Source organism: Sorex fumeus, unplaced genomic scaffold (genome assembly GCF_029834395.1).
Source record: "Sorex fumeus unplaced genomic scaffold, SorFum_2.1 ptg000017l, whole genome shotgun sequence".
Lineage (NCBI taxonomy): Eukaryota > Metazoa > Chordata > Mammalia > Eulipotyphla > Soricidae > Sorex > Sorex fumeus.
The window spans coordinates 3,272,734-3,288,864 of record NW_026606074.1 but is presented as its reverse complement, the minus strand read 5'-3'; the positions used below and the strand labels follow the sequence as shown (position 1 = coordinate 3,288,864).

At 53.0% G+C, this 16,131-nt stretch overlaps 2 protein-coding genes across 2 annotated transcripts in view; one reads left to right on the top strand and one right to left on the bottom strand.

Moving 5' to 3' along the window:
• The first annotated feature begins 379 nt into the window (after window positions 1-379).
• EFCAB9 (EF-hand calcium binding domain 9) lies at window positions 380-9,087 on the top strand. Its single transcript, XM_056112362.1, has 5 exons — window positions 380-515; window positions 2,848-2,996; window positions 3,633-3,809; window positions 4,880-4,975; window positions 9,019-9,087. Exons 1-5 carry the CDS (start codon window positions 380-382, stop codon window positions 9,085-9,087), a joined length of 627 nt encoding a protein of 208 aa, XP_055968337.1.
• A 5,482-nt stretch (window positions 9,088-14,569) lies between these two features.
• Window positions 14,570-16,131, bottom strand: part of UBTD2 (ubiquitin domain containing 2) — a 41,566-nt gene continuing 40,004 nt past the window's right edge. The window contains exon 3 of the mRNA XM_056112314.1: window positions 14,570-15,168. Within this exon, the coding sequence (XP_055968289.1) occupies window positions 14,771-15,168 (398 nt within the window). The 3' untranslated portion in view covers window positions 14,570-14,770. The remainder of the gene's footprint in view (window positions 15,169-16,131) is intronic.

The window sequence follows — 16,131 nt, the reverse complement described above, 5'->3', positions numbered from 1 at the left end:
TCAGCCCCCTCCTTTGGTTTCCGGGCCACGGCTCACACGTGCCTCTTCCCAAATTCCTTTCCAGATCCTTCGCTTGGGTTTGGACTGTTGGTCACAGTTCTCTGGAGTACCTTCCACGCACAGTTCTCAGGAACTGTATGAGGGTGGGAAGCGCCCCCTGGGGACCCCCTGACTGGCTCTCGCAGGCCTCCCGGAGCTGGAAGCCCTCTGAGACATGCTCTTGTCTCGTGACGGGGATACTGTCCGGCTAACAAGAGGTGTCAGATGGCAGACACAAAGAACGAGGCGGGTTTCCTAGGACGCCTCTGTGCCCTGACATTCTAGTTCCGAGGCAGGATTCTCACTTCTGCCTGTGGCCACAGCCCCAGCCGTGGGAGCCATGAAGCTGCGGGAAGAGTCGTTTCTCTGGTTCCTCTACCTGGACAAACTCTACTGCCTACTATCCCTGAAAAATGTGAAGGCTCTGATGGAGTATTTTCGCCTTCTTGACGTGCACCACAGGAACACCTTGAACGGTCGGTGTATTGGGACGGGCTTCCTCGAGGTCCTGTCCGGGAACAGCGGCAAAGCCAGAAACCTTTCTTTTTGGTGGTGGTGGTGGTGGTGGGGATTGAGCCCCACTTGCTGGTGCTTAGGGCTTACTCCTGGCTCTGTGCTCAGAGGGCACTTCGGTGGGCCCCAAGGGACCTTTTGTGGCAAAAGGCTATGAATAGGGACCAGCCTACTCATATCTCTCGGGTTTTTAAAGCCTTTTTTTTTTTTTTCCTAAACCAACATCTCTGAGATCGAATCTGCCTGCTCCCCTTGGTCCCTGGAAAAAACTGCTGTCATCTTGTTCTTTAAAGTCTCACCTTCCTCATCTATAAGTGGGGCTTCTAGTAAGGGGACCTCTCTCAAAACCGGGGGAGGGGGATAATTCAACAATGTATGAAATATGCTTAGCCTGGTACCTGAACACATCATAAGGACTTCAGAATATTCATTATTGGGTGCTGGAGAGACAGGACAGTGGGGAGGGCACTGACTTTGCAGACGACCAACCAGGGTTCAATACCTGACATCCTGTAGGGTCCTCCGAGCTCGCCCGGGAGCTCTATTCCTGGCCATACTTTACAAGTACTCTAGCCATCTATTTCCTGTGACCTGAGTGGGCTGGAGAGCTGGTACAGGTTCGAACCCTTGGCATTTCATAGGGTCCCCCTGAGCACTGCCCGAGGAATAGCCCCTGAACACCCGCTACTGGGTGTGGCCCCCAAAACACGAAACCAGATCTGTCCTCGTTCCTTCCACCTTCATCCTCTCCCCATTCCAAGCTCAGCTCTTCGCGTCTGGCCTAGATTTCCACACACTCCATCGCGGAGCTTACAACAGCCCAGCCTAGAGAGGAGAAAGCTGGGCCCGAGCCCAGGGCTGACTGACTTCAAAGCCCACATTCTTGGTCTCCCCGGAATGTGCTGAGAGGAGGCCGATCTCCCCGGTAACTGAATCACTCCCGGTGATGCAATGCCCCTGGGCTCGGCAGGCTCCTGTGTCTGGGTCACCCAGGGGGCGGAGAGCCTGACCTGAGAAGGGTTGGTGGCAGAGGCCTAGATGCCGCCTGGCAGGGAGGCAGGTGCCGTCCAGAGAGGTCTGATCGTGTCCTGCATTCCTGGTGGGGGAGGGACAGCAGCACCAGCACCCTCGGACCCTGACGTGGCTTCCCTGGTTCACGTGGACACAGCCGACGTCTGCTGGGCCCTCACACCCCACAGCCAGGCCACGTGCGCTCTCCCCAACCCTGGGGAAGCCACGGGGAGAAGGTTCCACTCAAGAGCCCCTACAGGTGCCCTTGTTTTCTTGTTCCCACCTTTCACAATTGCTTCACTTCTACTGGGCCACCCCCGAGATGCTCAGGGGTTACTCCTGGCTCTGCACTCGAGAATTACTCCTGGCGGTGCTCCAGTGGCCCTATTAGATGCTGGGGATCGAACCCGGGTTCGTCTGCGTGCAAAGCCTCCCCGCTGGACTGTGGCTCCCACCCGGCGGCCCAGGTCTTTGGATAACAGGGCGTTTGGGAGTCTATATGCCTGACAACAGCGACGTGTCCTCAGGGATCACTCCCAGTGGTGCTTGCGGGATTGGAACTCGGTCCCCCTGGTGCAAGGCCAGTGCCCTGCCCACTGTCCTCTCCCCGCAGCCTGAATCCTAGTTCTAACACCACAGGAAGAACAGAACGAGCAGTTCATGGAGCTGGCTGGAGGTGCAGACGGTCCCACACCCTTCTGCACAGCTCGGGTGTTGTTGTTGTTTGTTTGCTTTTGTAGGTCATACCCAGTGATGCTCAGGGGTTACTTCTGGCTCTTCACTCAGGAATTATTCCTGGCAGTGCTGGACCATATGGGATGCCGGGGATTGAACTTGGGTCGGACGCATGCAAGGCAAACGCCCTACCCGCTGTGCTATCGTTCTGGCCTCTGTTTTTTTTTTTTTTTTTTTTTTTTACCTTTTGGGTCACACTGGGCATTGCACAGGGGTTACTCCTGGCGGTGCTCGGGGGACCATCTGAGATGCTGGGAATCGAACCCGGGTCAGCTGCATGCAAGGCAAAATGCCCTACCCACTGTACTATTGCTCCATGACTCGGGTGTTTTTAGCCAGTCCTAAGTGACTGACCTGGCTGCGCCTGTCTCCACAGCCCTGAGGCAGTGAAGGACGGAGCCCTCCTGGGAGGCAAGGAGGGGAAGGGGAAACAGAACCAGCACCCACCCGTGCCCCCGTGGCCTGTGGTTCCCCGCTGCCTCCCCGGGACCCGGCCCCTGGGGGAGGCTCCCCCACGGCCGCTCCATCTCCTCATCCCTCACTCCACAGACATACTGTTCTATCACTTCCTGGCCCACGTGAGTGACCTGAGTAGGAGGCAGATAATGTGTGTGTTCGACATGCTGGACTGGACCGCCACGGGTGAGATCGGCTTCGACCAGTTCTACACGCTGGTGTGCATCCTGCTGGCACAGCACGTGAGGCCCGGGGCGGCCCTGGGGTGGGGGCACGGGAGCAAGGCTTTCCCCCACCCCCCCCACCCCACGGCCGGTGGCCCTTGGTCCCAAGTGTGTTTGAGTTCTTTTGCCTTTTCCCTCGCAACGGACAGGAACACAGTGGAGGTGACTCTGGGCTGGTGGCCGGGAAACGTCTCACCCACACCAGCTGCCACCCTGTGCGGGGCAGAGGCACCCTTTTGTCCTCAGCAGCATGCCCTTCCCGGGGCCTTCCTTTTGGTTCTCCTTTGGCCTTGCTGACTTTCTGGAAGGGATGAGTAACAGAGAAAAGTGCTCTTTGTGGGGTTCCCCTGGAGCTGGCTAGAGAGATTCTGGGCCAGGAACCTTCCTTTTCTTTTTTTTTTTTTTTTTTGCTTTTTGGGTCACACCCGGCGATGCTCAGGAGTTACTCCTGGCTCTGCACTCAGGAGTTACTCCTGACGGTGCTCGGGGGACCATATGGGATGCTGGGAATCGAACGCTGGTCAACCGCGTGCAAGGCTAACGCCCTCCACACTGTGCTATCGCTCCAGCCCGCAAGGGCCGAGAACCTTTTTAACACGAGTGCAGACAGTGGCGCCCACATGGGTCCGTGTTGGACGTGCCTGTCTCCCACAGAACCATCTGGAAGAGCAGTTTATCTTCCGTCACTCCCGCCCCGTGTTTGACCTGCTGGACCTGGACGGGGAGCGGAGGATTGGCGGGACCATCTTCCAAACCTACAACTTTCTCTTCAATATCAAAAAGCAGAAATTCGGCGAGATCTACCACGATTTCGACGTCACCGGTGACCGGGTAAGAGCAGGCTCCTAAGTGTGGCCTGCGAGGCTTTCTTCCTGAGGCCGGCGGACAGTGTCCTGTTGCCTGCTGTGGACACAGGCGGGGTGGGGTGCGGCTGTGAGGGTCCCGCCGTCCCCGGGACAGGAGTGGACTGGGCAGCCAAGGGGCCCCTTGCAGAACGACAGCAGCGTAGAGCCGGCCTTGATCTTGGGGCAGGGTCTATAGACTCAAATACGCAGAAAGGAAGAGATTCTGTGATGGGAACCAGAAGCAAGATTCCGAGAAAGCGAGAGCGAGGCAGTGATTTCTGACTGCTGAAGGAGCAGTTCCAGGTGGGGCAGGCGGGTGACTGGAACGCAAAGAGCCAAGAACTGTGTGTGCCCCATCTTTTACGATATCAGGTCTGATGCAGGAAGGCAAGACGGAGCCAAGGAAAAGGATTCCTTTAGTCAGTAACCGATTCTCCCTCCCAGTTCCTAGGCTACAATCAGAGTCCAACTGTGTCTGAATCACTGAGCCTCTTAGAGTTTCCAAGTTGGATATTTGTTCTTTTTTTGGGGGGGGGGGGCAGGGGAAGGTGGGTGGGAGCGGGGAGTCCTCCCAAGAAATGTTTAGAAGGCCCGGCGACCACATCCAACACTACTATGCCAAACCGGATGCATGGTTTAATGCCAGGGTGCAGGAATGTGATGCCAGGTACCACCAAGGCACACTGGGTACTGTGCGAACCAGGGTCCCCTGCATACTCATCCCAGCATAGTTATCTCTGGGACCCAGTTTCCAATCTTTTTTTTCTTTTGGCTTTTTTTGGGTCACACTGGCGATGCTCAGGGGTTAGTCCTGGCTCTGCACTCAGGAATTACTCCTGGCAGTGCTTGGGGGACCCTACGGGATGCCGGGAGATCCAACCCGGTTGGCCATGTGCAAGGCAAACGTCCTGCCCGCTGTGCTATCACTCCAGCTCCCCAGTTTCCAAACTTTTAAAATGAGAAGTGATTACTAGCCGGCTGTCGGCTGAAACAAGGTAAGAAACACTTGCTAAAATACTTTTCTCTCTCCCACCCACCACCACCAACCACCAAAAGCGTCTTAATTACAAGGAATTTAAGCTGTTTACTATATTCTTCATGGACAAATACCAAATGAAGCAGAAAGTGGAAGAGAAAAAGAAGCATAAGAAGCTTAGAAGGGACCATTTACATACGAACACAAATCTTCTGAAATTACAACCATCTCACCAGTCGACTGGAAGCCTTTCCACTGTGAACATACAAAAATAAACTCAGAGTGTCCTAGTGACGCGTGTTCCATTGACCGTTTCCTTCACTTCAGGGGCTGGAGCGATAGCACAGTGGTAGGACGTTTGCCTTGCACGCAGCCGACCCAGTGGCCCAGGTTCGATTCCTCCGCCCCTCTCGGAGAGCCTGGCAAGCTAACGGGAGTATCTTGCCTGCACGGCAAAGCCTGGCAAGCTCCCCGTGGCGTATTCCATATGCACAGTAACAACAAGTCTCACGATGGAGACGTTACTGGGCCCACTCAAGCAAATCGCTGAACAACGGGAGGACTGTGCTACAGTGCTTCACTTCAGAACTCTCTGGCCTGTCATGGGACGCACAATGCTGTATCATACAGTTCCCCTTTGTCCCCGTAATCTTTGAGGACTGTATCTGGGGGCAGGGGGGCCCTCACCTGGCATGTGACCAAGCTGGGTTGTGTCCCTGGCATTCCTTACAGTCTCCTGCACACTGCCAGGAGTTACCCCTGAGCGCAGAGCCAGGAGGAACCCAAGCATCACCAGGTGTGGCCCCCTCCAAAAAAAAAAAAAACTCAGATTATGGGTCTGGAGAGATAGCACAAGGAGGTAGGGCTTTTTTTTTTTTTCCTTTTTGGGTCCCATCAGGCGATGCATCGGGGTTACTCCTGGCTCTTCACTCAGGAGTACTCCTGGCGGTACTCGGGGGACCATATGGGATGGTGAGAATCGAACCTGGGTTGCCCTGCCCGACAGCTGTGCTGTCACTCCATCATGTATTCAGACTTTAGTGATGACAACTGCATTTGCTAGGCACTTCCTATGGGTCAGTCAGGTGATTTATAGGCATGACTTCATTTCTCCGCGTAACCTTGTACACTGGGTGTTTTCAACATACAGATCAGGAAATTAAAGCCGAGGGAGATGACGGGCCGTGCCCAGACCACAGATGCTCATAAACAGTGACACACGGTTTGAGGACCAGGAGTCAAATGCAAGGTCATTTAGACACGCTGACCTTTGCATAGTCAAGCGAGAGACGTAACTCGACTGCAGTTCCAGCACATCTGGAGTTTCCAGCTAGCATTTCACGGACTCAGAAATCCCGTCTGCTAATCACATCTCCTTTCACCACAAGTTTCTAAGGAACAAAGGAACAAGTTTAGCAATGAGAAAAATAAGCCTAATTTACCATACCCCGGGATTTCTTTTCTTTCCTCTTCTCTCTCTCTCTCTGAATATTAGTTTTTATTGAATGAAATGTACTTAGACATGAGGAGAGAGAAAAAGAAATAAGTGTTCGGGAGAGAGACCATGCTTCTGGAGAAAGGGGAAGGAGCAGAGAGACAGAGAGAGAGGGAGGGAGGGAGAGAGAGAGAAAGAGAGAGAGAGAGAGAGAGAGTTGAGAGAGAATGGAGAGCGAACGGGGACTTGGAAAGAGCGAGGCTCTGTCCCGTTTCCGGCCGTGCTGTGTCCTGAACCCAGGCCTGCAAACAGGCAAGAATGTGTCCGAGCACGGAGCCAAGCTGCCAGCCCAACCACGGATTTCTCAAGGACACATTGTGCAACATAACCGACCCAATTAATTCCAGATTACTTGGCAATGATCAAAACCATATTGCGAATGTGTGACCCAAAAGAATGCTGTTACCTAAGACTGTCCTAGCGATAATAAGAGTTGCTGTGGGGGTGTTTTGGCCACACCTGGCAGTGCTCAGGGCTACTCCCAGATGGGCACTCTGGGCTCCCTCTGCCAGGCGGTGACAAACACCTCGTCCGGGCCTCCAATACAGAGTGCACACCAGCCTGCTGAGCACGCTCTCTGCTCTGAAACCGTCATCCTCAAGTCAAACTGGTTAGAGTAGAAATCCTATCGATCACAATCAATACTCGATGAGACACGGGGTCTTGAGAGCTTCGAGCCCGAGAAATCCCTTTAGTCGCCAACATTCACTTTATTTATTTATTTGGCGTTTTTTGGGTCACACCCGGCAATGCTCAGGGGTTACTCCTGGCTCTGCACTCAGGAATTACCCCTGGCAGTGCTCAGGGGACCATATGGGATGCTGGGAATCGAACCCAGGTTGGCCGCGTGCAAGGCAAATGCCCTACCTGCTGTGCTATTGCTCCAGCCCCCCAACATTCACTTTAACTGGATGAGGGAAGGACCTCAGGCAGCCATGGGGACCAGGGAGTTGCCTGCCTCCCACTGGCCAGGGGCTGGTCTTCGTCTCTGATCTGGGTGAGAGTTTGCAGGTGCTTCTGAGACGAGAACTTTCTAGATGAAAAACACGGCTGAGCACTCATCCACCCTACACTGGCTTTTGCTACCAGACAGCCTGAGATCTGAAGGCAGGTTCTCGTAGGAGACTGTCCCAGAGAGTCCTAGGAAGGCTTCTTTTTTCCCAGTTTGCAGGGGGACAGTCCCTCAATAAAGGGCTTCCCCTACCCAACATAACCTCGAAAACAGCCACCTCTGATGACTTCAGAGCAGGGGCAGTGAAGAAGTACAAAGACAGATGTTAGCTGGGGATGGTGGCCCAGTGTATTGTCAGTGCCCCAAAGGATGGCACCACAATAAACAGACAGAGTAGGCATTAATTCTGGCTAAATTTTACACCGAAAGTTATTCCAGTGCTTTATTTAAACTGATTCAAAGAAATTAACTTTAGATTTGACGGCAGATGCTCGGGGGGACCTGGTACTACAGTTTTTTGTTGTTTGGGGGTCATACCCAGTGGTGCTCAGGAGTTATTTCTGGCTCTGTACTCAAGTGACATCTCTTGGTGCTTGGAGAACAAAATGTGAGACCAGGGACTGGACTGTTGTCGGCTGCGTGCAAGGCAAGTGACTAACTCTGGCCCCAGGTACTATAGTTTTTCTTTTTTTTTAATTTTTGTTTTTTTTTTAATTAGCGAGACACCATGAGGTGGTTGTAGACTTACAAACTTTCTTGTTTGGTTTTCAGTTATACAATGATCAAGTACCCATCCCTCCACCAGTGCCCATTCTCCACCACCAATGAACCCAGTGGCCCTCCCATCCCCCAACCCCCCACCCCATCCCACCTCTATGGCAGGGCATTCCCCTTTGCTCTCTCTCTCCTTTAGGGTGTTGTGGTTTGCAATAGAGGTATTGAGTGCCCATTGTGTTCGGTCTATAAACTACATTAGCACGCGTCTCACATCCCCAGCGAGTCCTCCAAACACCTTTTACTTGGTGTTCCCTTCTCTATCTGAGCTGCATTTTCCCCCAGCATGTGCTGCCGGCTTCCAAGCGGTACTATAGTTTTTCTGAGCTGTGAGTGGCCCCGAGTCGGAGCAGCAGCAACAAAACGAAATCCAAATGCATCAATAAAATACTTGAAGGACTAGGAGAACTCTCTCTCTCTCTCTCTCCATTCCTGGTGGGGTGGGGGGGCTGGGCATGGTTCAGGGGGCCTCACCCAGGCAAGTCCCACCCCAGCCCTACTTCACTGTGCTTGCTTTGCAGGGGAAACCTTTAATCACATGCACTGAGATGTGTGTGGGGATGGCTGTACTTTTACTGCACCATAGTTAGGCCCGAGTCCCTTGGTCCACGGAGCCTACGTCTGTCCAGCGGCCTGAGGACGAGTGGCAGAGTGACACTTGCAGGGGTGAGGGAAGGGCAGGACTGTTGGCAGAACACTCGTTTTTGGGACCACGGTGCCACCGTGGCCTGCGTTGGCTGCCAAGATGCGAGGATGAAGCCCACAGGCAAGAAATTGCTCTTCAAGTAGAACTGAGCCCCCGGCTGGCCTGGCCAGCCTCACACCAAAAACAAAGGCTACCAAAGGTCCGATCAGCTTGGCCACGGAGACAGGCAGGGCCCCATGAAGGTCGCCCTGCCTGGCCATGGAGCTGAGCAGCTGCCATCCTTCCACGAGCTAAGTCATGGCATTTGTGTGAGAGGTGACACGAGGCATGCTGGCTGATCTGCTCAACTGCTAAGAAAAGACTATTTGCAAAGTCTCATCTTAAAGACTGTCTAGGGCAAGGGATGAAGCTTGGCAGCTGAGGGCCTGCCACACATGTGAGGGTCTGGCTTCCTTCCATCTTTGGCATCACAAAAAATGAAGTAAAAATTTTAAAATGTGACTGATTTTTTTTTCATACCAAGGGGGAAGAGAAATATAAAAATGATTCTGGGCCACAGCAATAGTACAGCGGGGAGGGTGCTTGCATTGTACACGGCCAACCTGGGTTTGATCCCCAGCACCACACAGGGTCCCTGAACATCGCTGGGAGCAACTCCTGAGTGCAGACCCAGGAGGAACCCCTGAGCATCGCCATTTTTGTTTGGTGTGGCCCCCAAACAAAAAATGAACAAAAACTTGAGGAACTATCAGAAAAAGTGAGAATAGCTATCTTGGCAGGGGTGAGGAAGCAGCTTCCCTGATATTCCCTGTTACCAAAATACACTCCAGACAATTAAATTATCAAAAACCCAAAAAGCAAATTAACAACGGGGGTCAGGGAGGAAGCTCAAAGGGCCAGGGTGCGTGCTTTGTGTGCTGGTGGCCAGGTTTGGTCCCCAGGCGGTGCCCTGAGCATTAAGCAGTGAGTGGCCTCTGGACACTGCCATGAGCAGCCCCAAAACCAAACTAAAAAATAAAAAACCCCAAGTGTAAACTCTAAATAATAATGGTGCGTCTATGCTGAAAGTAGGCTATAGACAGAACATGATTGCCACTCAATGCCTCTTTTGCAGATCACAACACCCAGAAGGAGAAAGAGAACAAAGGGGAATGCCTTGCCACAGAGGCAGGGTGGGATGGGGGGGGGGGGATGGGGGTGGGAGGGATACTGGGATCCATGGTGATGGAAAATGGGCACTGGTGGAGGGATGGGTATTTGATCATTGTATAATCGAAACCCAAGCCAAAAATATGTAAGTCTACAACTGTACCTCATGGTGTTTCACTAATAAAAATTTAAAAATAAATAAATAAAAAATGCCCCCCAAGACTTAACACATTGTCATCTGCCCCACAGGTAGGGGGAGGGTGTGGGACGGGGGTATACTGGGGATTTTGGTGGTAGATAGTGGGCACTGGTGAAGGTAGGGGTGTTTCATTGTATGACCGAGACTTAAACCCAAAAGCTTTGTAACTGCTCTCACGGTGATTCAATAAATAAAATTATAAAAAGTGGAAAAAAAAAGGAAGGCGGAGTTCATGCACAATTCAATCAGCCTAATCAGTGGCTGAATAAATAGCGGAACTCCTACATAAAAAAAAAAAAAAACCCCACATTGTGGGGGCCACACCCAGCAGTGCTCAGAGGCTACTCCTGGCCGAGTGGCCAGAGGCCAGGCCTGCTGGGGGGACCGTGAGGTGCCAGCGAGTGCACCCCAGAGTCCTGCTCGCAAAGCATGCGCTCCAGCCCACTAAACTGGCTCAACACCCTCCCGGGGGTGGGGGTGGTACTCTCGAAACAGGGGAGACCCCGAAGCCATAAAACAAAAGGGTTAATAGCTCTGAAGATGCAAAACTTCAAATTTGAACCCGGTCAATCACACCCATCAAAAGCAAGTGCTGGGCTGGAGAGATAGCACAGCGGGTGGGGCGTCTGCCTTGCACGCGGCCGACCCAGGTTCGATTCCCAGCATCCCATATGGTCCCCCAAGCACCGCCAGGAGTAATTCCTGAGTGCATGAGCCAGGAGTAACCCCTGTGCACTGCCGGGTGTGACCCAAAAAGCAAAAAAAAAAAAAAGAAAAAAGAAAAGCAAGTGCTGACACAACAGAGAGCGACTTCCGCAATACAGAGCAATGCATGGATGGAGAGGGCAGAGGGCAGAGAAAGAAACAAGAACGTCGACGAGGGCCAGCGCAGTGCGGCTCAGGGCAAGAGGCTGGGTTCCAGGTCTGCCACGCACATGGACCCACAAGGGCCTGGGGGTTCGCTTGTCTCTGGGATGGCCACAGAAGGAACCCTGGCAAACAGAGACACCGTTTGCGGGACAGTGGGGGGGGGGGGGAGTATCAACGACCTTAAAATAATTATGCAGTATCACGCTAAGCGTCATTCAATGGAAAAAGACAGAACGCAGGACACAGACTTTTCCTTGACTGACAGATTAAGAAGTCGGTCAGGGGACAGGGCCCTGAGTCCTGCTGCTGAAGCGAAAGTGGCGATTTGGGAGGGCAGAAACCCGGTCTGAGGTCTGGCCCTTCCACCTGCCTGGCAGCGCATCCGCGGGTGCAAAGATGGGGCCCAGAGCAAAGGCACCCCAGGGCTGGGCACAGCTAATGCTGAGCAGAACTGTCAGCCGTCACCGAGTCCTCCCAGACAGTGACATCCGGTGGCCAGAGGAATGGAGCTGACCCAAGTATACTTACTCAGAAGATGCTGAGTCCCCGCTCCTGAGGGAATGAGGCAGGGCCTCGAGACGCGGGGCCTGGCACACTCAGAGCAGGCTTCGGGGGCGATGGGCACCTGGGAGGCTCCGCTCCCCCGAGTACCATCTCCAGCGAAGCGGCACCTGGGCACTCAGAAAGGAAGTTGACCGGGCTCCATGCACAGCGCAGGGAGAGAATGTCTGGGAAGAAAAACACACTTTTGCTTCAGCGTAACAGGCCGTTCTCAAGGCTTTTGTTTGCTTGTTTGGGGTCGGTTTTCCGGTTGGCTTTTGAGACACACCCAGCCAGTGCTCAGCACTTAACTCCTGGCTCTGCACTCAGGGATCACTCCTGGCGGTGTTCAGGGGACCATACGGGGTGCCGGGGATGGAACTCAGGTTTGCCGCGAGCATGGCCAGTGCCCTCCCTGCTGTACTATCACTTCAGGCCCTGGACACTCAAGTTCAGAGACCTACTTGCTGTACCACCTTTATGTTTGTTTCTGGCTTTGGGGGAGACACTGGGCGATGCTTAGGGGTTACTCCTGGCTCTGCACTCAGGAGTTACTCGCAATGGTATCTGAGGGATCATATGGGGTGCTGGGGATCGAAGTTGGGTCGGGCATGGGCAAGGCTAGCACCCTACCTGTGCTAATGTTCCGGCCCTACCGCAGGACTCTTAAACCCACCACCTAAAGGCCTATCCATCTGACCATGGATGGTTTGGAGCCTAAGATCAGTGCTAATGAACTTGTCATTTACTGAGCTGAGGTTCTAAAAGGGAGGAAAACCTTTCAGAGGTTTTATTAGAAGTAGGCCGATCACCCTTGTGGCGAATGAAAACAAAAACCCAGAATAAAGAAAAAGACAAGAGAAAAATTGAACATTTTTTTTTAAAAAAGCACAAAACCCCTACATACTAAAATTGTATACATCAAGTATTGGTCCAATCTTATATCAATCTATTTACAATGAACAGCACCATGGTTTTTCTCACCTAGGTTAGTTAAACATGCCCCCAAAATTGTTATTCAAAGTATATGTTCCTTTAAAATAAAATCATCTCTTAAGAGAGCTCCAATCCTCAACATAAAAGACCTTTTACCAAACACAGATTAATGGTATCACCAAACTTAAAAAAGAAGAGTCGAACACTTTTCCCTCTTGGCTGACAAACCACAAGCGAGGTGGCAACCGAGCTGCGGAAGACAAACGAACAGAGAAACTTCCTGCCGTCGGGCCCTTCAGCTGAAACACACGCAGACATCGACCTCGGAACGCAGAACGATGCCTTCCCAATGCACGCAGCTGTTGCCAGCAGACCGAAATTCAATGTAAATCTTTTAAGAATGATTGCATAAAAGAAGGGAGTGGTTAAAGCTCTCAGAAGAAACACTGAAAAGTTACAATTACAGATATATCTAGTCAGGCTATAGGAAATGTAATACCATTTTAAACATCACATTTAAACTAATTAGCACTTCCATTTTGCTGTTAAAATTAATGATGGTGTTTTGTGTCCAAATAGGTGTGGAGGTTTATTTCCCAGCTTCATCAGAACAGCTGAAGTGCCTTCCTGCCTCGATGCTTCCCTGTGGTGGCTCAGTCAACTGGCCTTATGGAACCAGGGTGTTTGTGTGTGGTGCCAGGGAATGACCCCGGGGCACAGACTCGACTACCACTGAGCTACCCCACCCCTGGCACCAACTCTGTAAAGGTTCCAACTGGAACAGAACCTTCAGCAGTTCTATCCCAGTCTTTGTACAAAGGAATCAGCTTCTCTCACCGGGATTTTCATTTCTCTAACTTGCAGATTTGTTATTGTCGTTGTGTGGGGGTCTGAGCCACACCCGACTGTACTCAGGTCTTACGCCTGGCTCTGCATTCAGGGATCACTCCTGGCAGGTTCAGGGTGGGGGGGACTCGTGTGGGGTACAAGGCACCCGGGTTGGCTGCATGCAAGGCAAGAGCCTTACCCACCGTAGGATCTCTCTGGCCCCTGCAGCTGGTTCTTACTTTGCCTCTCTGCTAGGAAAGAGAAGAGGAAAATGATCACCCACCATGACTAGAGGTAACAGTGAAGTGGACAGCACTAAAGTCTAAAAGCAATGTTGTGTCATTTGGTTTCACTGCTGATGTTTAAGTGAACTTGGTAAACTTTTCACACTGTCGGTTATAAGCTGAAGTTTTCTCTAAAAGAATTTAAAGTAGGCACAAATCTCCCAGGCACAGATAGAATAAGGCTCCCTGATGCCCTCCCCTCCGACTGCGGAGGAAGGGGCCAGCATCTCGGAGCACGAACAGCTACCCTGGGCTCCTGCACTCCTGGGCCCAGACGCCTCTGAAAAGTTCCACACAGAGCAGGTCGGCCAGTGAAGGCTCCTAGCAGGGACTCTCACATCTGGACCTTAAGACCGCTTCGATCTACAGGTGTTTTTCAAAGTACCTATGCGGCGAGAGGGCGAGACTTTCCAACTGCGTGTCAGCTGGAAATCATCGCTCTGGCTGCGGGGACTGAATTATTGCCTCGTGTTCTGGGTGGGTGCCACCACCACCAACTGCTGGAAGGCACCAAAGTCGACTGTGAGTGTAAGGAAGGAGCGCGACGCACGGGGACCGGGGGCGCAATGCTGGAACGCCGTTTCTCTGTGTCCACTCCTTTATGGCTACATGGGAACTGAGCAGAGGATGAAGCCCAGGACAGGAATGAACCGCAAATACTGCTCCTTTCCAATGTGGAGGCCGGGGGCAGGTGGGCGTGGAGCCCCCTTCCACTGGGACTCGGGGGCTCTATCTGGCTCTGGGCTCAAGGGGCAGCCCTAGCAGTGCTGAGGGGACCCTCGGCGGTGCCAGGATCAAGCCGGGCTTGGTCACATGCCAGCTAAGTGCCGTGCCTGCCCTGTGCTTGCTCTCTCGCTCGCTCTCTGATCCCTTGGGCTTCCACTGAAAGACTCAAGTTTTATCTCTGTGATTGAGGACAACTGGAAATCTGATTTTCCAAGATTTTGTATTCAAAAGGTGCTGGGGGCTGTTCTTCAGGGACGCAGCATTCTACGCACAGTCCAGATCATTTACACACAGCCAGGGCACGGTTGCTGGGCGTGTTAAACGTTATCTCTTAACTGCCTCTCAAATGAGAAACTGGGATGACAGGAGTCTCCAAGGCAGGCTCTTTGTGTTTTATTAATCATTTTTTTTGTTGGTCTCCATCACAGATGGAATTTTTCACTGGTAATTCCTCAGAACTAAATCCATTCATAGGGAATTCAGAGCAGTGAAAGTACATTTCACGCCACTCGAGTTGGAGAGAAGGACAGCGGCCCGAGGAACGGAGGCGCCCGGGGCTGCCCCGGCCCGGCTCAGTTCTCGACCGGCGTCGGGCTCTGCAAGGGTTGGCTAATGATCACCTGGACCACATAGTCCTTGGGGATCTTGAGCTCCTCCAGCTTCATCTTGTCGGTCAGAGGCCGGCCCGAGAAGAACCAGCGCTGGCTGCCGGGCTCCACGCCCTCGGCCGCGAGCAGGCGCCGCTTCATGTGGAACACAGAGTCCGTGCTGCGCACCGCCAGCCGCAGGTCTTTGCCCGTGGACAGGCGCAGCCGGAGCTGGCACTCGTACCCGGAGTTGGGGGGCGCCTCGGGGATATCCAGAGTCTCTAGGTCGCTCTTTTCCTCGATCATGTTGATGGGCGGCGCCAGGCAGTACACCGGCAGCTGGTATCGATTGCCCAGTTCATCGTAGCACTCCGTCAGCGCACCTGCACGGGAAGAGGGAGGGGAGGGCGTCAGTCCACCTCTGGGGGGCCTCGGCTTGATGCCCGCGCCGGGTGCCAGGCACACGGAGCCAGTCACCGGGCACCCGGACCGGCCGGAGGTCGACTTACCGTCACAGGACTCAAGGATCTGCCTCCTCTAGGCCCTTCCGACACACGCCCATTGAAATACCAAGAGGGAAAAAGGCAGACGGCACGGACGTCCACTAGGCTCAGACTTACGCTTACTCCACATCACTGCACTGAATCTCTCTCAAGAAAGAACTCAGTGCATAGAGAAAAGTGCGCCCGATCACCAGACGCAGTTCCCTTGGTGCAGATTTTCTCAGCTGCAGCCCGGGGTGCTGCTAGCTCACGGCTCACACAGGCGTCTCATTAATTTGGTCACCCCAGAAATAAACCTGAGATGCTTAATTTAACCCCGAAGTGGAGTGAATACGAGGTTCACAGGCAGCGGGCCAGTCTCGCCGGCATCAGCACCTGCCCCCGGGGACTTTGAGAGTCTCCTTAACCAATGTTTTACTGCAAGGTGACTCACTGCCCGCCCTTGGCTTCTCACCGGAACACGATTGTCAGCCGATTCTCAGTCTGAATTAGAAATAAAGAAACATCTTCCATATCCCAAACACTCCGACTACACGGGTTGATAAAGGCAGGAGGAGTGGGGCGCCGGGAAAGGCGTGTCAGTGAGTAACTGAGTTCACGACCTTCACCATCATCATGGACAGGTGGAAAAGACAAGAGTGTCCAAGAAGGCGGGCTGGAGCTATAGTACAGCGGGTAGGGCATTTGCCTTGCAGGCGGATGATCCGGGTTCGATCCCCAGCATCCCATAGGGTCCCCTGAGCACCGCTAGGAGTAACTCCTGAGTGCAGAGCCAGGAGTAATCCCTGAGCATCGCCGGGTGTGACCCAAAAAAGAAAAAAAAAAAGAGTGTCCAAGATGGGA